At 38.6% G+C, this 21,010-nt stretch overlaps 1 protein-coding gene across 4 annotated transcripts in view; it reads right to left on the bottom strand.

The window, feature by feature from the left end:
• The window catches only part of ATP11C (ATPase phospholipid transporting 11C (ATP11C blood group)), a 189,825-nt gene that overhangs the window by 65,042 nt on the left and 103,773 nt on the right, over positions 1-21,010 (bottom strand). For all 4 annotated transcript variants that reach the window (XM_084870183.1, XM_084870184.1, XM_084870181.1 and 1 more), the window contains 7 exons: positions 14,036-14,164; positions 7,561-7,664; positions 5,147-5,197; positions 4,145-4,209; positions 3,738-3,819; positions 1,971-2,121; positions 1,176-1,373 (listed from right to left, as the gene is read on the bottom strand). In XM_084870183.1, the coding sequence (XP_084726309.1) occupies positions 1,176-1,373; positions 1,971-2,121; positions 3,738-3,819; positions 4,145-4,209; positions 5,147-5,197; positions 7,561-7,664; positions 14,036-14,164 (780 nt within the window). The remainder of the gene's footprint in view (positions 1-1,175; positions 1,374-1,970; positions 2,122-3,737; positions 3,820-4,144; positions 4,210-5,146; positions 5,198-7,560; positions 7,665-14,035; positions 14,165-21,010) is intronic.

Genomic DNA, 21,010 nt, shown 5'->3' with positions numbered 1-21,010 from the left:
CCTGAATGAAAAATTCTAGTTTAAAAAGGCTTCGTCAGCTGTCCCAGCTGAACTCGCAAAAGAATTTTTTGGGAGCAATATCTAAGGGAAAAGTATTCATTCATTTATTTCTTGTTGTATCCTTGGTGACTAAGTATCACTGTGGGATGCAGATTCCATGGTTTGGGATCCTGGAATCCCAAAGTCAGGTTTCAACAAAATCTGGAGAGTTCTTTCAACCTTGTGTTTGTAGATGCCAACAGGGAACTTTGATTTAGGTGAAGGTTGTGTAAACAATAGAAATAAGAGATGGGGGATGGGTGGAGTAGTACTAAATTCATTAAAAGAGTTTAGAGTTGTAGATGCAAATTAGCACCATTCAAAACAAGACTGAGGACCTGTTTCACCCACACAGTTCCATTAACTGAATTTGCTTCTCTCAGTCACAGAAATGACATTTCCACATCCCTGACATTCTAAATGAGAATTAAATGAAGCCAAAAAAATTTCCTCAGTTTGTGAAAATTACACAACACACAGTAAATTCAGACAAAGAGAAAAACTCTCTTAATACTAATAAGAACAGCCCCTAGGAAGTCATAACTTGAAGAATTTCAGCTAGATTGCACTGTATTGGAAAACAAATGCACTTGAGTTAGAAACAAGGTCAAAGTTTGAGCTACATTGATATATAGAGCAAAAAACATTTTGAGGAATGCATGCCTTCACATTTTCCCTTCATTCAAAAATTTGAACTGGAATAAACAACTGCTTTCTAGGTCTATAACCATCTGACCAGAAATATTCTAAGAAAATATCAACAGGACAACTCTGGTCAATCTAGTTTATGAAACAAAATGCATTTACAAAATACTTTTATTTGCTAACCCATATTATATTCCCAAATAGTTATAGTTGGTGATAAAGACCACGTTTCCTATTCCAAAGCAATAATCCATAATGTAACAAAAAGTTTTAAAGAGATTTCTGTAACATTCAAATTCAATACATATTGGGATCTTTCTCCAAAATGCCAGCAAAATAATTGATGCGATAGCTATGGAAACATTTCTTGCCTTCAAGGTATATCTGTATACATTTTCTGTCTTTATTCATATTCCCAAACATGACATGGTCATATACATTGGTAATCCAGACTACAAGAAAACATATTTTAAGTAAAAATAAGTTCTAACCTGACCAAGTTCTTCATTAAGGTCTGATGTGTTAACCAGGGCTCCTTCATTAATTTCTTCATCATAAAAGTCCTTATCCCATGAAATAAAGAAGGAGCCCAAGAATTTCTGCATTTCTACTGTGACATACATGGAGACAGGAATGATAAAGTTGAACAGAACCATAAATGATAGGAAATCGGTGAACATTTTCAAAACCTGAAACAACAAAAAAAAGTTCATGCTAATTAAATGTACTCCCATTAACCAACTGTAATATAAAGAACTAGTTAAGTTTCTTTTTATTTTGATGCTGAAAGCACTGTCTGGCTACACTGAAAAAACTTCCCAAAGACACTATATCATTGGTCAAACTTATTATCACAGTATGTAAAAACAACCTCAATTGTGTCATTATTCTTCAGTGAATGTATCTTTTGACTCCATACTTCTTCACTTCCTTATGTTGTGTGCTCCTCCTACCCAAAGCTAGGAATATAGAATCAAAGTTTCTATGTAGGCATTTATTATGCTCCTTGCATGATATATCATAAGCTCATACTATAATATATTTATATGCCAGCTTCTTGCCCAATCGTTTAAAACTCTTTTAAGAGCTAAAAACAAGCATAGAAGCCCAAATTAAAATAAAACAAAACTCTAAAACTTTTAAACCATGTAATGGCTTAGGATTACCATACAACCAAGAGGGAACCGAGAAACCAACAAAAGGCATCATTAATTTGAGCAGCATTTGAATCAAGGGTGGTGTGATAACAAGGTGCTAGTTAAAAAGTTTAACATAAAACAAATTACCTTCAAAGTATCCCGCTCCTTCTGGGTCTTTTGGTTATACCAAGGTTCATCATTATATGGAATATTTTGCCAAACATACTTTAGAATAGTGCATGTTGCAGCTTTGGTCAGTAAGATAGATAAATATACAATCAAGAAGAGATTAATGGACCTGAAAAATAAGACATGGATTGAAAAACCATCTAATTACTTAAGATACCAACCAGGTATAACTTAAATTATCCAGTCTTCTAAAGTTTCTCCTGCATATGATGTGTTACTACAGCACAGGCCTGTATGTATTAATGAACCTTGATTATCACTGCTGAAGTGTTACTCTCAAGTGGTAAAATGGAAAAGCCAGTCCTGACTTGTCACCAATGCTCCCCAAAGTGCAATTGAGCTTAACACACCTTTAATAAGGATCTATAAAGTAAGTGACAGGACACACAAACACAAACACAATATTACCTATTCATTGGTAATGGTGCAAACATATTACCTTATAGAAGGAGTAGTTTGTCTCTATTTCCCTTAATCCTAAAGATTTGGAGTAGAGTGTGGGAAAGCAAATGTGAAATCCTCAAGCTTAATGCAGACTTTTTTATTCTGAAAGTAGAGCTATGAAGAGGGTGTCACTGATGTACTGGATATCCATGCCAACAATAGCTAGGTCCATGTCAGTGGCAAATGGCTTAAAGGTCTACTCGGTACCATTTCAACATTTGCCTGGAGACTAAGATCTATGTTGTAGAATTTTCTTACATATAGCAACTATAGGACCCCAAACCATTATCTAGAATAGGGGTGTCGAACTCAATCAGAGAAGGGGCCAAAATCTAAAATCCAGCCTAAATCGCGGGCCGAATGGTTTACTGAACAGTCATAAACTGACAATGTCATAAACTGACAGCGGAGTGCAGTGATGACAGCGCGGTGCGGGCCACATTGCAAGGCCTGGCGGGCTGGATTTGGCCCGCGGGCCTTGTGTTTGACACATGTGATCTAGAAGCAAAGGAAATTTATATTTAAACCAAAATCTGCCTTGAATAGCTATGTGAGCTTAGGTAAGTCACTTATCTCTGAGATTATTTCTTCAACTGTAAAGTGAACAGGCTAACAGGAATTATTCCATACTGCTGCTTAGAGGATTACACCAAATCTACACCCTAATCCTAACCAATGGACACAAGACACTGTGGGGGTGGAATGAGGGCATGTGACAGGGGGTAGGGTAGGCCAGGGGAAGGTCAATGGGGGAAAAAAGGGAGATATATGTACTAATATATGTAATATTTTAAACAATTAATTTACTTTCTAAAAAAACATTGAAAAATATTTTTCTTTAAAAATAAATAAAGAGTAACATGCTAATTGACCATACCTTCACAACACCCACCAGGCAATTAGGAGTGAGTATACAAATTAACCAAATAAAAATGATGGTTAATTTGCATATGCAGGCACTGAGTAGCCAGGGGTGGGACGCTTGTGTCCCGCATCACCCCAGCTGCTCCGGGCCTCTGGGCAGCATGGGAAGGCAGAAAGGCAGCTCCAGCCAGAGTGAAGGTATTGTAGGCAGCCAGGGGAAGGCAAACCCATTCTTGCACGAATTTTCGTGCATCGGGCCTTTAGTCAGAAATACAAATCATTAAGCAGTTTCTGGGACATAAAAAATACTCAAAATGGTAGCTGCAATGTTGTTTTTCATTATGGTTCTTATTGGAATTACTGAGAAGTAACTATTTCAGTTCTATAACAACTAAAGAAACAGCAGTGCATACTAACTTTTCAACAGCAGAACGTTTCTGAGATTTCCCTTGGTAGTTCAAAGCCATTTTGGTTTCCATCCCAGTGTAAACAGCAACTCCTAAGGAATAACAGGATAAAATGAAGACTAAGTTACAACTAACTCTTCATCCAACTGGATCTATTGATTTTTTTTTTTGATCCTATAAAAGCAAAAATTTTAAACTCTCTTCTATTCACCAGTTGATATATCCTTGATAGCGTAATTTTAATTCTATTAATTTATTTATCATATTTCACGTTAGTTTACCATCTCACAAATTCCTAACACTTAAAAACAGGCTTAGATTAAATGACAGTTATCTGATGTTAAAATTTAACAAGCACTATTTATGGACAGGCTTATAAAGCATATTTCTAGTAGGTATGTCTTAAAAATTGCTCACCATATATCTTCTTGGTATTTTTCAGTGTAGCTCCTTTCAACAAGAGATTTTCAGGTCCCAAAGACCTAAATAAAGATGAACACCGCTTATCCAAACAGTCCAATAAATAGCATCATCAACTTTGGGGACATATTTTGCCCATACGTCTATGTCTTGGGTTCAGAATATACCTGTCTAATTATATCACATGTTTATTCCCCAGGACAAGCTGAAAGACCCTTCCTCTAAAAGTTACTGCAGGGCACAACACAGTTAACAGCACAGGACAGGAGTAACCAGCAACACAGAGAGATAAAGGGATGCATAGAGAAATAAAAGGATTATGAGTCATTGACTTCAAGACAAGAACAGGACAAAGCAGCAGACAGAAAGAGAAGGTAACAGATAAAACACCAAGGTGGGAAAGACACACTGACATATTTATAGAGAGGAGAGTAAACCCGCCTTTGGGAGGGGGATCTTTGGGCACTGGGCATTTCTTTTACTTCCTTTTGAGTATGGTAAAAAGGCCAACTAGAAAAGTTGAGGTACTAAATGAAAGAGGGGAAAAAAACCCCTCTTGTATATAAATTACTGCATTAAAAATAATTAGCATTCCAGGTAATTTTCCCAGGATTTTATACACTGCCTATATCTTCAATGACATTCCTTTAAATCACTCACTGTTCTCCAGGTATATTTCCAATACTCTCTGCCACTGAACAACCTATTACAATAAATATAGTGTCTAGAAGAGATTTTGGAATATCAAAGTGTCTGGAGCTCTTCAATTCTGGAAACCTTCAGCATCATTTCCAATACTATCCCTCTGCCCGGGACACACACAACTCAAAGACCCTACAATACAAGAGCTACTACCAATTACAAGGTTGGTTACTTAAGACCCATTAGTGGGATACTGGCTAGTTACTCCAGATTTATTCACTTCAACTTCTCTTTATAAAAAAATATTTGGCATTTTAATCCCCCTCAAAGGACAGTTTAAAGGAATAGCAAACTAACCTCGCAACAGCCTCAAGAGTATTACTATAGATACTGATTCGCCCAACAAACCTGCAAAAGAATAGCAAATGAGTTTTTTACATATAGGCAAAATCTATATACCATTAGAAATTAGAAATGGATCAAAATACAAATAATGCAAAAGAGAAGAGACTTTGAACTATGAATGTCTACTATATTTCTGAAAAAAAAATATGAAATTAACAATAAAGGTAACATTTTAATCTAATTCTTAAAATAATATTATTAATAGAATGTAAACAAATATACTAAATTGGTTTTCAAGATCTTCTTAGCATTGTACATGCACATAACACCAGTCTTATTTATACATTATAAAAATAATTGGCTTCTATTATAGATTCATGTGAAGAAAGATTTCTGGTGTTAATACAACTTTTAAAACCATTATTTATTTCAGTAGTTCTTTCACTTTAGCATGCATTAGAATCATTGGAGGGCTTATTAAACTACAAATTTCTAGGTCCCATCCCCAAGTTTATGATTCAGGTGATATTTTGCATTTTCAACTAGTTCTCAGGTGATGCTGATACTGCTGGCCTGGTAACCCTTTGAGAACCATGGCATTAGTTTTAGACAGTAAACACTTCATTACCATCTTAGACATTTCCAAACTGGTCTTGAAGCTGATTTCATTACTGAGCTTGATCCAATCACTTAATATGGCTAGGTACATGGTAATCTTCTTAACAAGTGTGAATGTTTTATAATTTGCATATTTTTTCAGAAAAATGGAATGTATTATTACTGTGTTCCAAAATATGTATCTCTGGTAATTCACTCATCATATATTAATTGTGCAAGTACTATGCAAGGTGCTGGAGATACACTAATACGTAAGAAAGACATTACTTACCCTAAGACAAGTAATTTAAGTAATTACCACTAGGGGAATGAAAGTACAAGGTATTCTGGAGTCACATATCAGGGGCACTCAATCTAGTCTAGAGAATTAGCAATAAACTTCCCTGATCTAAAATTTTCCTTCAGATTTAAGGTAACTGAAAATTATGAGTTGCTCTATAAATATGCAAGGATGTATATTATTCTCTAACTCAAGCAGAATCAGTCACCCCCTTTTCTCTGATTCCATGGGCCTTTTATTCATCTCTATTATTTCACTGTACTATAAGCCTAGAATTACTATTTTATCTCTTTTGCAAACTGTGAGCTAAGGCAGGGAACAGCTATTTTGATTTGTGGTCCTAGTTCTTAATATCAGCATGGATACAGAAGGGAAAGAGGAAAGAAGGACTGGTGGGAAGGAGGGAGAGGCATTGTTGTTGTAGTAGGATAGCTACTTTGTTTCCCCACCACCAATCATCTGACCCATTATGACCAACAGAACTCATTAACAAGATGGCTGGAATAGGTACCGGATGCCATCTATAAAAGAATGAAATTAATTGGCCAACTTGGAAATAAAATCTGTTACCCTACCTTCATTGTCACCATGCTCTAATAAGCCAAACTGACCGATCTTTCTTAAAAAAAAAAAAAAAAAAAAAAAAATATATATATATATATATATATATATATATATATATATATATACACACACACACACACACACACACACACACACACACACACACATATATTATTGATTTTTTTACAGAGAGGAAGGGAGAGGGATAGAGTTAGAAATATCGATGAGAGAGAAACATCCATCAGCTGCCTCCTGAACACCCCTCACTGAGGATGTGCCTGTAACCAAAGTACTAACTAGGACATGCCCTTGACCAGGATTGAACCTGGGACACTATCCTGGGACACGAACTTGGCTCCATCCACTGAGCCAAACCAGCCAGGGCCAAACTGACCAATCTTAAAAATCAAATTCCAAATTTCTGACATTCCACTGTTAATAAGCAAAAGTACTCCAGAAAGCCAGTACTCCAGAATGTCCTATAATAAAATATAGGACATTACACCATTTTACTACTTCTTCCATTTATCTGTTTACTATGGACAAAAAACAGCCTATTCACAATATGCAGTTCTAATGATAGAATGCATGACTCCATACCTCTTCTCTTTTTAATATTGGAAAACAAATGAAGTGGTTTATTTTTGTTTTAGTTAACTCTGGTTAATGAGTAAGTTTGGCAGACTGGCTTTACAGGATAAAATCATCTTAAAATTTGATGGATGCTCATGTTTACAAATAACAAAAATAAAAGAAAAACCACAAGTAAGATGCCTGGGCCCATATATTTTATCTTGGGCTGGTAGTGAACAAGGCTGAAATGATTCATTTCCATGTCAGAAGGAACAGCTCATAAAAACACAAATGAAAGAGGCTGGTAAGTGGTGGGTGTTTCTTTGCAATACTGGTGGGTAAAGATAGGCAGAGCTAACAGAGCAGTAAAATGAAAACAGGTCATATTTACTTGTAGAGGTCAGGTTGAGGCTGTTCACATTCAATCGCTGCTCGGAGGGTATCAATGGATTCAGCTGTACATAGTGCAATGGTATCACGTACTGCATAATGTGTCTAGATGAAAGCAGAAGAAAAGGCAAAAACAAAAGTGTGTTTTTCTGTAATCATACACCCACCTGATTCCAGCAAAGGAATATGTTTTAGCAAGAGGCTTTGGCAGAATAATACAAATATTGATGCACATTTACAACTAAATAAAATTCTTCAAGTATATTACAAATAATTACTAAGCTATCCCTACTGCAAGGGGATTCCAAAGTTAATGAAAAAAAATCTTTTCTTGATATTGACAGCACAGCGAATTTCATTTGCAGCATGCATATAATTAATTGAAAACTCCATAAAAATATAATGCATTTACTTTTACTGAGACCTATTCTTTTGCTCACCAAAGTGCATAGTGATGCAAATATATACATATGAATTGAACTTAGCCCTTTTGGTCATAAGATTGCTAACATCTTGACAAAAGAAAGAAAAAAATCATTAATAGTTCCATTACACAAATAGTATAATTAATGACCTTGAAAATGCTCAAAGTGGCTACATTTCATATGAATAGCAGGGAGATGATGTGTCTTTAGAACATTCTACTAGTGTATATTATGTACTTGATTTACCCAGAACTCAAGGCAGGCTCCAGTGAACCAATTTATTTTTTAAAAAATACATTTGTATTGATATCAGAGAGGAAGGAAGAGGGAGAGATAGAGACATCAATGATGAGAGAGAACCATTGATTAGCTGCCTCCTGCATGCCCCCTACTCGGAATCAAGCTTGCAATCACAGCACATGCCTTTGATCAGAATTGAATCCCGGACCCTTCAGTCAGCAAGCCAAGCTCTATCCACTGAGCCAAACCAGGTAGGGTCCACTTATAAATCATCAAAGAAAGGCTGACACAGACTCAAAGACTGTACTACTTACCCAGAAGGAAAGCTGTTGCATGGTCTTTGGGAAATAATATGGAAGTATCTGAGCTAGATTTAAAACTATCTCCTGGCTTTGAAAAACCTATGTACTTTTATTTAATATCCTTCCTTAAAGGCAACATATAAAAGACACATCTTCATGCATTATAGAATTCTGGACAATAGCCAAGAACTGACTGTGTCAGAGAGTACCAGGGAAGTAATTTATCTCCCGTTTGAGCAAATTTACTTTAACAGATTTATAATTCTTCCTAGTTGCAATAGAGCAAACATTATTTTCCAAACTACACCCTGAGGCATTGTTTTAAAAACAATCAAATTATTCCAGATTACATTTCTTATATGGCAGGAATAAACATTTTTAAAGAAAATAATCATCACATTTTATTTATTTATTTATTTATTTAAAAATTAATTTATTTTTTAAAAATAAGTTTTTATTGTTCATATTATTACAAATGTTCCTTTTTTTCTCCCCCCACCATTGTTCTCCTCCACCAGGTTCCCACCCCACCCTCTGCCCTTTCCCTACTCCCCATTGTCCTCATCCATAGGTGCACAGTTTATGTTCAGTCTCTTCCTACATCCCCCTCTCCCCTTTTCCCCAAGAATCGTCAGTTCACTCCCCTTCCATACCTCTGATTCTATTATATTCAACAGTTAATATTGTTCATCAGATTTTTTAAATTTCCTTGGTTTTTAGATTCACTTGTTGATAGTTACGTATTTGTTGTTCATAATTTTTATCTTTATTTTATCGGCCTTTTCCAGGAAATTATTGAAAAACCTTGAAATTATTGAAAAACCTACACTAGTAGAATGTTCTTTCTCTTCTGAAAGAACCCCCTTCAGCAATTCATATAATTCTGGTTTGGTGTTGATGAACTCCTTTAGCTTTTTTTTATTAGTGAAGCTCCTTATCTGACCTTTGATTCTGAGTGATAGCTTTGCTGGATAGATTATCCTTGGCTGTAGGTTCTTACTATTCATCACCTTGAATATTTATTGCCATTCCCGTCTGGCCTGCATGGTTTCTGTTGAGAAGTCAGCTGACAATCGTATAGGTGCTCCTTTATAGGTAACTATTTAATACCTTTTTTGCTCTTGCTGCTTTTAATATTCTCTCTTTGTCTTTTGCTCTTGGAATTTTAATTATGATGTGTCTTAGTGTGGTCCTCTTTGGATTCCTTTTGTTTGGAGTTCTGTGGGCTTCCTGGACTTGTAAGTCTAATTCCTTCAACAGGTGGGGGAAGTTTTCTGTCACTATTTCTTTCAGTATGTTTTCGATATCTTGCTCTCTCTCATCTTCTGGGACCCCATAATTCTGATGTTGGTTCGCTTGAAGTTGTCCCAGAGGTTTCTTACATTATCTTCAATTTTCTGGATTCTCTTGCCTTCTAGCTTCTGTGGAGGAGTGTCTTCTGGTTCTTTATGTTCCAAATCTTTGACTTGATTCTTGTGGTCTTCCATTCTGTTTTTAGGACTCTGTATAATATTTTTTATTTCATACAATGTATTCTTTATTTCTTGTTGATCCCTTATCATTTCTTGTTGACTCCTTATTAATTCTAGTTGATCTCTTCATATCCTCATAGGTCTTATCCATCTTTTCTAGGAAATTCTTGAAAAACCTTATAAGCGTAGTTTTGAACTCTATATCCAGTCTCTTTTTGTCCTCCATTTCTTTCGTTTGTGATCTATTTCGTTGTCACATTTCGCAGTTACAGATGGGATGGGATTTCAGGGTGCGTGGCTTCCGTCAGCCCCGCCCTATGCGGCTCCTGCGGCTCAGGGTCCTTCAGTACTCGCTGCAAAGCGCCTCTGAGAGATAGGTGCCCTCGATTTTCGCCTGCTGCCAAACAGTCTATGCTCTCCCACAATGAGCCCGGTATTGGGGTTCAGTTCAGTTGGAAGTGGAGTTGGAGGTGGCGTTCAGAGCAGACTGGAGCCCCAGTCTCCTTCCGGCTAGGGCAATCCCGTGGCACAGCCTACTGTCCCTTCTCTGCGTGCAATGTGCGCGCCGCCAGGACCTGCTTTCCCAGGTTCTGCCTTACAGCCCAGCTCCCTATGGATGAGCCTGGGTCCCCGGGGTCTGGCCTAGAACTGGGGCAGAACTGGGGCCCAACACAGTTGGAGTTTTATCTCCTTCCCGCTAGGGAACACCAGCCAGGCACTCGGCCTCCCTCTTCTCCGGCTCCGTCCTCTCCGCGTGCTGCGTGTCTCCGTACCTTGGGCTTTTACAGCTCCTCCGCGCTTCCTTCTGGTTTTCTCCTTGCTTCTCGTTGTAGAATTTCCAGTCAGTCAGCTTTCCTGTAGTTCTGGGTAATGTCCATTTTATATTTTAGTTGTATTTTATTGAAATTGTTGTGTGCGGCTGCGGCTAGGTGTTTACCTGGGTGCAGCCATCTTGCCTCCTCTCTGGTCAGTCTCAATCATCACTTTTTAAGTAAAGAGATCTAACTGTAAAGTGAGATACTAGACATTATTTTTATAGTTATATACTTTCAGCCTATGATTAGTCTCATTTTAAAAAGCCCCAATAAAATATTAAGTGGGGAGAAACCAAGATGGCGGCATAGGGTAGACACCCGAATGCAGCCTACCACAACAAATTTGAATTTAGAACTGGAAAACAGGGAAAACATCTCCCTGAAGCACTGGATGCCTCGCTGAGAGGAGGCTCTGCCATCTGGGAAGGAGAGAGAAGGCACGCTGAGCTTCAGGAACTGTGAAGGTGCGGTGAACTGCACGTGCAAAAAGGCAACCGCCAGACTTCGCTGCTGGCTTGCTTGCGGAGTGCGGAAAGGGCGGACAGCTAATGCGCGGCTGTCTTTCTGGTTTTGGAGGAAAACAGAAGCACCTTATTGCTCTGATAGACGGCCCCAGGCAGGGAGAGGCCAGACTTTCAGGCAGTGGGCAGAGATCTCTGAAGGTGTCTGAAGCCAGTGGCCATTACTACGGGACTCAGAAACAAGACCCTCGTAGGGAGGGGCTGACCAAAGTTTGTCTGCACCACCCCGAGACTCCATCCCATCCAAGCTGAGCACAGAAGCCCTTCCAGTGGCTATCTTTCTCATTTGCCGTGAATAGGACTCTCCTAGGGAGGAACAGACAGGAATCCAAAACTTGTCTGCCCTATACCAAAGAGGTGCGTGCGCCTGCAACCAATCTTGTGGGATTCAACAAAGCTTGTCTGTGCCACCCAGAGACTCTGCCCCATGCAAGCAGAATACAGAAACCCTCCTAGCTGAGACACTTCTGATCCTCATAGCCAATTGGCTTGGAGATCAGCGCTTCCCAGTGATACCAACAACAAGCAAGGCTTAACAACAAGACTGCACACACAGCCCACAAAGGGCTACACCAAGATTGTCCACCTCAGGTAACAGGGAGGCTGACCAACTGAACCATATAGGACATCTTAGCACACAAAGCCACCCTACCAACTCAGGGAAGCTGTGAAAATGCCGAGACAAGGAAACAGATCACAAACGAAAGAAATGGAGGACAAGAAGCGACTGGATATAGAGTTCAAAAACACGGTTATAAGGTTTTTCAATAATTTCCTGGAAAAGGCCGATAAAATAAATGAGACCTGTGAGGATATGAAAAGGGATCAACTAGAAATAAAGAATACATTGTCTGAAATAAAAAATATTATACAGAGTCCTAAAAACAGAATGGAAGATCTTAAGAATCAAGTCAAAGATTTGGAACACAAAGAGCCAGAGGACACTCCTCCACAAAAGCAAGAAGATAAGAGAATCCAGAAAGTTGAAGATAGTGTAAGAAACCTCTGGGACCAATTTCAAATGAACCAACATCAGAATTATGGGACTCCCAGAAGAAGAGAGAGAGCAAAATACCGAGAACATACTGGAAGAAATAGTGACAGAAAATTTCCCCCACCTGGGGAAAGAAATAGACTTACAAGTCTAGAAAGCGCACAGAACCACAAACAAAAGAATCTAAAGAGGACCACACCAAGACACATCATAAGTAAAATTCCAAGAGCAAAAGACAAAGAGAGAATATTAAAAGTAGCAAGAGAAAAGCAGGTAGTTACCTATAAAGGAGCACCCATATGACTGTCAGCTAATTTCTCAACAAAAACCATGCAGGCCAGACGGGAATAGCAAGAAATATTCAAGGTGATGAATAGCAAGAACCTACAGCCAAAAATACTCTACCCAGCAAAGCTATCACTCAGAATCAAAGGCCAGATAAAGAGCTTCACAAATAAAAAAAAAAGCTAAAGGAGTTCATCACAGCCAAAACAGAATTATATGAATTGCTGAAGGGGATTCTTTAGGAAAAGGAAGAAGATAAAGATAAAAATTATGATCAACAAATACGTAACTATCAACAAGTGAATCTAAAAAACAAGGGAATTAAAAAACCTGATGAACATTATTAACTGTGAATATAATAGAATCAGAGGTATGGAAGGGGAGTGGACTGACGATTCTCAGGGAAAAGGGGAGTGGGGGTGCGGGAAGAGCGTGAACAAAAACTGTGCACCTATGGATGAGGGCAATGGGGGGTGGGAAAAGGGCAGAAGGGGGGGTGGGAACCTGGTTGAGGGGTGCAATTGCAGGGGGGAGGGAAAGAGGAACATTTGTAATAATCTGAACAATAAAGATTTATTTTAAAAAATATTAAGTGGGTTATGTCAATATGAAATGCAAGCAGTTATATAAAAAATGTGGTGGTGCCCAGCTAGAGTGCCCTAGTGGTTGAGCATCAAACTATGATTCAGGAGGTCATGATTCAATTCCCAGTCAGGGCACATGCCTGGGTTGTGGGCTTGATCCCCCGTGTGGGGGGGCAGGGTGTGTAGAAGGCAGCCCATCAATGATTTTCTCTCATCATTAATGAGAGAGCATCATTAAATGTTTCTATCTGTCTCTCCCTTCCTATCTATCTCTGAAATCAATAATACACACACACATACACACACTGAGTGGCCAGATTATTATGATCTCTGAATGTATAATAATCTGGCCACTCAGTGTATATCCTATATAATAAAAGGCTAATATGCAAATTGTCCCCTCGACCATGAGTTTGACCAGCAGGCCGGCCAACCACCCATGTCCCCTCTCCCTGACCAGGCTGTCCAGACCTCACCCATGCACGAATTCATGCACCAGGCCTCTAATACACACACACACACACACACACACACACACACACACACACACTGAGTGACCAGATATCATAATAATCTGGACACTCAGTGTGTGTGTGTGTGTATATAATTTTTTTAATGTAGTGGTTTTTACTTGGGACATGGATTTTCTTCACCCAATACCATCCCCATCCCCAAAGTTGAGAATTTGCTTAGAAGTTCAAGGATAACTATATAAAAGCTGTCTTCAAATACGAAATGTACACAAATAAGATAAAAGATTAGGAGACAGTGGGAAGGAGTATTTACTGATGAACTATTCTGAGCTTAAAATGTGTAAGCGAGGTTTACCCTTCATTACCTTGCAATTGGATTCCCCATCAAGACTGGCTGTAGTAACATAACAGGTTCCATCACTAGTGCAGGATGATAGAAGAATCAGATCACAGGGAAAAGTTTCATCTGCTTGTACTTCTACTACATCACCAACCTAGAATGGAAAAAAATAACAACAACAAATATAAATATTCTTAATTCAAAACAAAGCATTTGTTATATTACATACTAAAGTCAAAATATCAATAGTAGCAAGAGACCTCTCCTGTTCTGGGACTTAGAGAGTATCTCAGCATCCTATACCATGTTAAAGGTGATAAAAGAATATTACTGAACATTCAGAATTCTCTTTAAGGTCATGAGGACTTGTGATGCTTTCAGATTACCCTAGTAGTGAAATTTAATCTCTAATGAATGACTTCAACACCCAGGGACCTGTTTGCTCTCTGATGTTTCTGGCATTGATGTTTGATAAGACAATGAACATTGTCACTTCATGAATGAATCAAGAAAATCTACACGTCTCAACTTGAGAACTTCGTGAAACCTGGGTAACCACACTTCCACTATGCATCATCCATATTTTAATATGTTTTGCCTTCAGTGTGATAACAGCTATTATTGTTGGGTGTTAATTCCTTCTTCAGTGCTCAGAAAACCTCAGTTAATTATAGGCACCTATTTTTTTCCCCATTAACATTTGAAAAAAAAATTCAAATAGGTAATTTTCAAACAATTTATATGCTATTAGAAGAATCAATTAATATGGAAATGAAAAACAATTTTCTATGTGCAAGTACTCAAGCTTAAATAGAGAAAAAAGACGAGAGAAGAAATAATGAACCATTTCTACTGCAGATAATTTAATAATGTAGGGAATAAGTCATAATGGTTAAAGGCTTTCTAACCTGACTTTATGCCCCAGCTTTGCCACTTTATAACTATATGACCTTGGGTAAGTGCCCTAGATGATTGCAACTACCTTGTAGGACTGGTCTGATCATGAAATGAGGACAAAGGTAGTGTTTTGCAAACTCCCATCATATAGTCACCATCTGATAGGTATTAATTATAATTATTACTAATACTCTGCAACTACTTTCTTCCCAACATTTTTTGGAAAGATGTGGGAAATCACCAGTCCAGCACTTCCAAACGTTTTTCATACTGTGGCCCATACAGAAAACATTTTTATAAAGCACCCTAATGGCAGAAGATGACCCACTTATGAGGTAGTCATTATCTAGCACACCAACCAAGACACAGTGGCTGTGAAACAATGAACTAATAAATAGCACACCTGCCTCCTATTTCCTACACAATTTGGCAGATAAAGATGAGGATGTTAAGACCTACTTGGGAACAATTTTAGTTTCTTTGCCAATCTTCATCAGTTGCCAAGAGCAACAGCATCAATAATTGAACTAATAAAATAGCATTTTATTTTGTTAGATCTATTCTTCTCCAATTACATAAACTTATGAAGCTTACATAAAACCACAGTTGATGCTTAAATAAACAAAAGAAAAATTAATGAAACCCTAAAGCATTTTAGAAGGAGGAAACATTCAAAGGGTTGAAGGTGATTCTCAGTGACTGAAAAATAAAAACCACAAATTGAGAATTTCTTCTACAATATTTAGGATTTGCTTAGATATTAACTATCACGGTCCCTGTATTTGGAGTGCAAGTTGAGGTTTGGAGATATGGATATGGGCCAGATTTCAAAGGTCCTGGCAGGCCAGGTTAGTGGGTTAGGCCTCACCCTTAAGGCAAAGGGGAACTGGGAAAAGACATTTAAAGAAAGAGAACAACATGGTCTAGTTAGACAATCAACTCGAGTTCTGGTAACATTTAGCAAGTTCAAAGCCAGAAGAGAGAAGCACTATCCCTCAACCATAAATATTAGAAAACCTACAAAATCATAATTTTTTAAATTCATCAGAGAGCTGAGGTTGCAAAGCAACCAAATGATCTGAATTTCAAAGTATGAAAAGTCCTTCTGAGGACAGATAACTGCTTCACATTTGTCAAAGCACAGGATGAAGAAATGGCCAACAAAACCTGCATAAGAAGAAAAAAAACTAGATTTTAAACCAATTCTAAAGAGCTTGGTAGGAGCTAATACGACATTAGAATCTGCAAGCCTGATAGAAAAGAAGAGATCTACAGGCATCTGTTGGGTACTCATGGGAAAGCAAGAGGGTAGGAGACCTAAAAGAGCTTTCTTCACTGGTACAGACATACAAGTTGTGATTAAGTGTATGTCAGAACCATGGACCCTTTTCTCATTTGAGGTAAAAGCCATCTGTGTCTAGGAGAAAGGAAAGAAACTGTCCTTGGCATATATCAGAAAAATGTCACCTCTGCTAGAGGATGTAGAAGCAAAAGCCATCTGCTGTGGGGAAAGGGACAGAAAACTCACTATACTGAGGACTTAGCATTGATAAAAGGCTAAGTTTCAGCTGCCATGGGAGGTGGGGTGGGAGTATTGAGAAAGTTCCACCCTGAGATAAAGGTACATAAGGCCTGCCTATCAATGAGAGTAGAACATGAGTTCCAAGAAATCACTCTGTTCCAAACAGAAACCTTGCAATAAATAACAAGTAATACCAATCTACCACTGGGGGAGGAGAAAGGACAGAGAGAGAGAAGCATCCACTGTATCTGAGGGATGTAGCACCTGCAGAGGGTGGGAAAGGAGCAGTGAGAAAAACACTTTGGAGCCCCAGGCCACCCACAAAGCTCGAGGCAATGGCAATCCAGAACTCCAGGAATTGGAAGTCCAATGGTGTACTGAAATATCAATGGCTACAAACAAAAACCAAAGCCAGCCCAACTCCTGACTAGATTGATACAACTCCCAACTCTAATGGGCTGACAGAAGAGGCCTGCTCTGTTCAAAGCATAAATACTGTCTACTTAGGACTTCAGCATTTTTTATATACAATGTCCAAAATTCAATTTTAAAAAATGAGACACAAAATACAAGACAAAAATAACCTATCATGAAGAGATAAGAGTCAACAGAGCTTGCCCCAGTAATGTTCAGATTTTAAAATTATGAATTGGGGATGTAAAAATAGCTATGATTAAGATTTTAAAGAACCTAGTGGAAAAGGTCGACAACATACATGTGGAGATGAAGAATTTGAATAGAGAGATGAAACTACAAAAAAATATAGCAAACGGGGAAATTAGAAATGAAAAACATGATATCATAAAGATGTCCTTTAATGGGCTTCTCAGTAGACAGGATACAACAAAAAGAAATAATTAGTAAATCTAAAGAAACTCTTCCAATATTTATAATGCCAAAATCCATATTCTTTCCCTTACAATATATATATTTTTTACATTTGAATTCTGCAAGTTCTATTTCTAGGCTCTCTTTGTGCTATGTGATTCCATCCAGTCTCGTGGCTTCATATGCCATCTACATGCAGATAAAATCCAAATTTCTATTTCCACTTAAAACATCTCTGAGTCTAGTCTTGACAATTCCATCTAAATACCTAATAGGTATCTCAACATTAACATGGCCAAAACTGAATTTTTTATTTCCCTTCACTCCTATCTGTCCCTAAACATGCTCTTCTCCATTTTATTTAATCACACCAGAATTTCGTTTAATCGCATTATTTAATTAATCCAGTTGCTCAGGCCAAAACCGAGAAGGCTATCTTTATTCCTTTATGGCTCTCTGTCGCATTCCCTACATCCAATATATCACTAGATTCTGATGTCCACTAGTTGCAGACAAGTTTCTTTACATCCCTTTGCCTCAGTTCCATCACTTATAAAGAAATAATAATATAAAAAAAAGGCATTCCTACCTCATAGGACTGTTGTGAATTAAGGATTAAATAAATTAATATAAAGTAAAAGGCAATGCCTGGCATATTAATATAATATAACATAATATAACATAATATAACATAACATAACATAATATAATATAATATAATATAATATAATAATATAATATATGTGTTAACTACTATTTTTATTATCATTATTCTTACTACTATCACCCTAATATCAACTCTTACCATGTTTTGCAGTAGCCATCTAATGAATTTCCCTGATTCTTCCACTTTTATCAATCTCCAGAGTTGTCTTTTTTTTTTTTTTTTTTTTTTTTTTTTAAGATAGTCACTCCCTTATTTTAAAACCCTTCAAAGAATCCCCATTGTACTGCAGATATGGACCAAGTCACTCTCCAGCTCCACAATTAAATAGTTAGACACATTTAGTTTATAAATATCTCTTTACACTTACAAATGCTCCAGAAAAAGCTCAATCAAGTAATCAAATAGCACTTCACACAACAGCATCAAATTATTTAATTAAGATTATACTTGGATGAGGTAAGCCTTAGGCAATAAAGTCTAGTGAAGGAAAGATGGAACATGGGAGTCTTTCTAAGGGAATAGGGTAACAGCAAAATCAGAAAGAGGAAATAGGAGAAAGATGAATGGGAGACTTTTACTACATGTTCTGTGAGCCACAGATTTAATTTTATGAATCATTTAGGATGCTTTGGTTCTTATGCTGAACATTAATGCCGAGTTTCTACAACTGGTTTAGAAATTCAGATCCTAACATTCTAGTTCATCCAAGGGTTATCCCCACTGGGATACAGAGAATGGAGGGGGAAAAAAGAGTAAAAGAAAGACATTCTATGTCAAACTCAGGTAATCCTCCTATGTGGTAATCTTTGTCCCATCATGACTATAAGATGCAAGACAATTTACTTATCACTAGGGATATGGAGAACCTATATCCAGACATTCTAGGTATTTAATAAATGATTCATCAGTGGTAACACTTGATAGTCCTAAACCATTCAAAGCAGAATCTTTTGTTAAAAACAGTTTTATTTTTTTATTTTTCTATTTCAGTTTACTTTCAATATTATTTTGCATTGGTTTCAGGGATATAACATAGTGGTTAGACAATCATATACTTTACAAATTCCCCCCTCCCCTAAATTTCCAGTACCCACCTGGGACCATACATTTGTCACAATTTTACTGACTATACTAGTGGCCCAGTGCACTAAATTCGTGCACATTAAAAGGGGGACCCAGAGTTAAGTACCCGCCCACCCACATGCACCTCAAAATCATGTGAGACCCAGACCTGGCCATCCCACCCCCATTGGGCTAGATCCAGACCTGGCCAGTCCCACCCTTGTCAAGCCCCACTGGACAAGGGGTATAGCCTCAGGTCCCCTGGCCTGGCACCAGGATGGGGGTGTGGCCTGAGGTCCCTCAGATGGAGTGGGGGAGGACGTGCCCTAAGATCCCCTGTCAAGGCCTGAGATCCCATCAAGCCTCGCTGGGTAAGGGGCATGGCCTGTGGTCCCCCGTCAAGTCCCACCAGTTGGGGGGACACAGCCTCAGGTCGCCCGGCCCAGCATTAGGAGGGGGGGCGCAGTCTCAGGTCCCCATCAGCACTGGGGAACGGCCTGAGTTCTCCCAACCCAGCACTTGGGGTGCACCTTGGGGTCCCCTGTTAAGCCCTGCTGGGTGGGAGGCATGGCTTGAGGACCCCTGTCAAGCCCCGCCAGGCAGAGGGGCATAGCCTCAGATCCTCCGGCTGGTGCTAGGGTGGCAGGTGTGGCCTGAAATCCCCTGTCAAGCCCCACCTGGTGGGGGGTATGGCCTGAAGTCCCCCGGCCTGGTGTTGGGGCGGGGGGAGCAGCCCAGCACCAGGATGGGAAGCTTACCTTGAGGTCCCCAGTCAAGTCCCGCCAGGCGGAGGCTGTGGCCTGAGGTCCCCTGGGCTGGTGCTGGGGCAAGGGGCGAGGCCTGAAGTCCCCATCAAGCCCTGCTGGTTTGGAGGCATGGCCTCAGGTCCCCCAGCCTGATGCCAGGGCAGGAGGCACGGCCTGAGGTCCCCTGTCAAGCCCCATGGGAGTGGGGGAGGGCATAGCCTCAGGTCCCTGCTGATTGCTCAGTGAGGCTCTTTAAGGGAACTTGGCCTCAAGTGTGAGTGCAGACATCTTTGTGACAGAGCGATGGTCAATTAGCATATTCCCTCTTTATTAGATAGGATTCCCTATGCTGTACTTTTCATCTCCATGACTATTTTGTAACTACCAATTTGTACTTCTTAATCCCTTCACCTCTTTTACTCAGTCCCCCAATCATCCTTCCCTATGGTATCCACCAATCTGCTCTCTATGTCTATGAGTCTGTTTTAATATTGTTTATTCATATGGTTAGTTCTTTAGGTTCCATGTACAATTGAAATCATATGGTATTTGTCTTTCACTGACTGACTTAATTCACTTAGGATAATACCCTCTAGGTCTATCCATGCTGTCGAAAATGTTAAGATTTTGTTCTCTTTATCGCTGAGGAATATTCCATTGTATATATGTACCACCACTTCTTTATCTACTTACTTATTAATGGACACTTGGGTTGGTTCCATATCTTTAGTAATGTAGATAATACTGTAATCAACATAGGAGTCCATATATTCTTCTGAATTAGTATTTTGGGTTTCTTCAGATAGGTACCCAGAAGTGGAATTGCTGGGTCATAAGGCAGTACAATTTTTAATTTTTTTAGTAACCTTCATACTGTTTTCTACAGTGGGTGCACCAACCTGCATTCCTACCAACAGTGCACAAGAGTTCCATTTTCTCCACATTTTTGCCAACACTTGTTTGTTGATTTATTGATGATGGCCATTCTGACAGGTGTGAGGATATCTAATTGTGTACCATAACTTTTTTATACACTCATCAATGGGCATGTGGGTTGCATCCATATTTTGTCAAAACAGGATCTTGAAGAGTTATTTGTACATGTGTGTTCATCATAGCATTATTCACATAACGAAGAGGTAGAAGCAACCCAAATGTCCATCAACAGATGACCTAATTAAGAAACTATGCTGTATGCATACAAATAGATACGATGTAGCCTTAAAAAGGAGAAAATCATGTCATATGCTACCACATGGATGAAGCTTGAAGACATCA

Source organism: Pipistrellus hanaki (assembly GCF_964339955.1).
Source record: "Pipistrellus hanaki genome assembly, chromosome: X".
Lineage (NCBI taxonomy): Eukaryota > Metazoa > Chordata > Mammalia > Chiroptera > Vespertilionidae > Pipistrellus > Pipistrellus hanaki.
The sequence above is the reverse complement of the archived record's forward strand: the minus strand, read 5'-3'. Positions and strand labels throughout refer to the sequence as shown.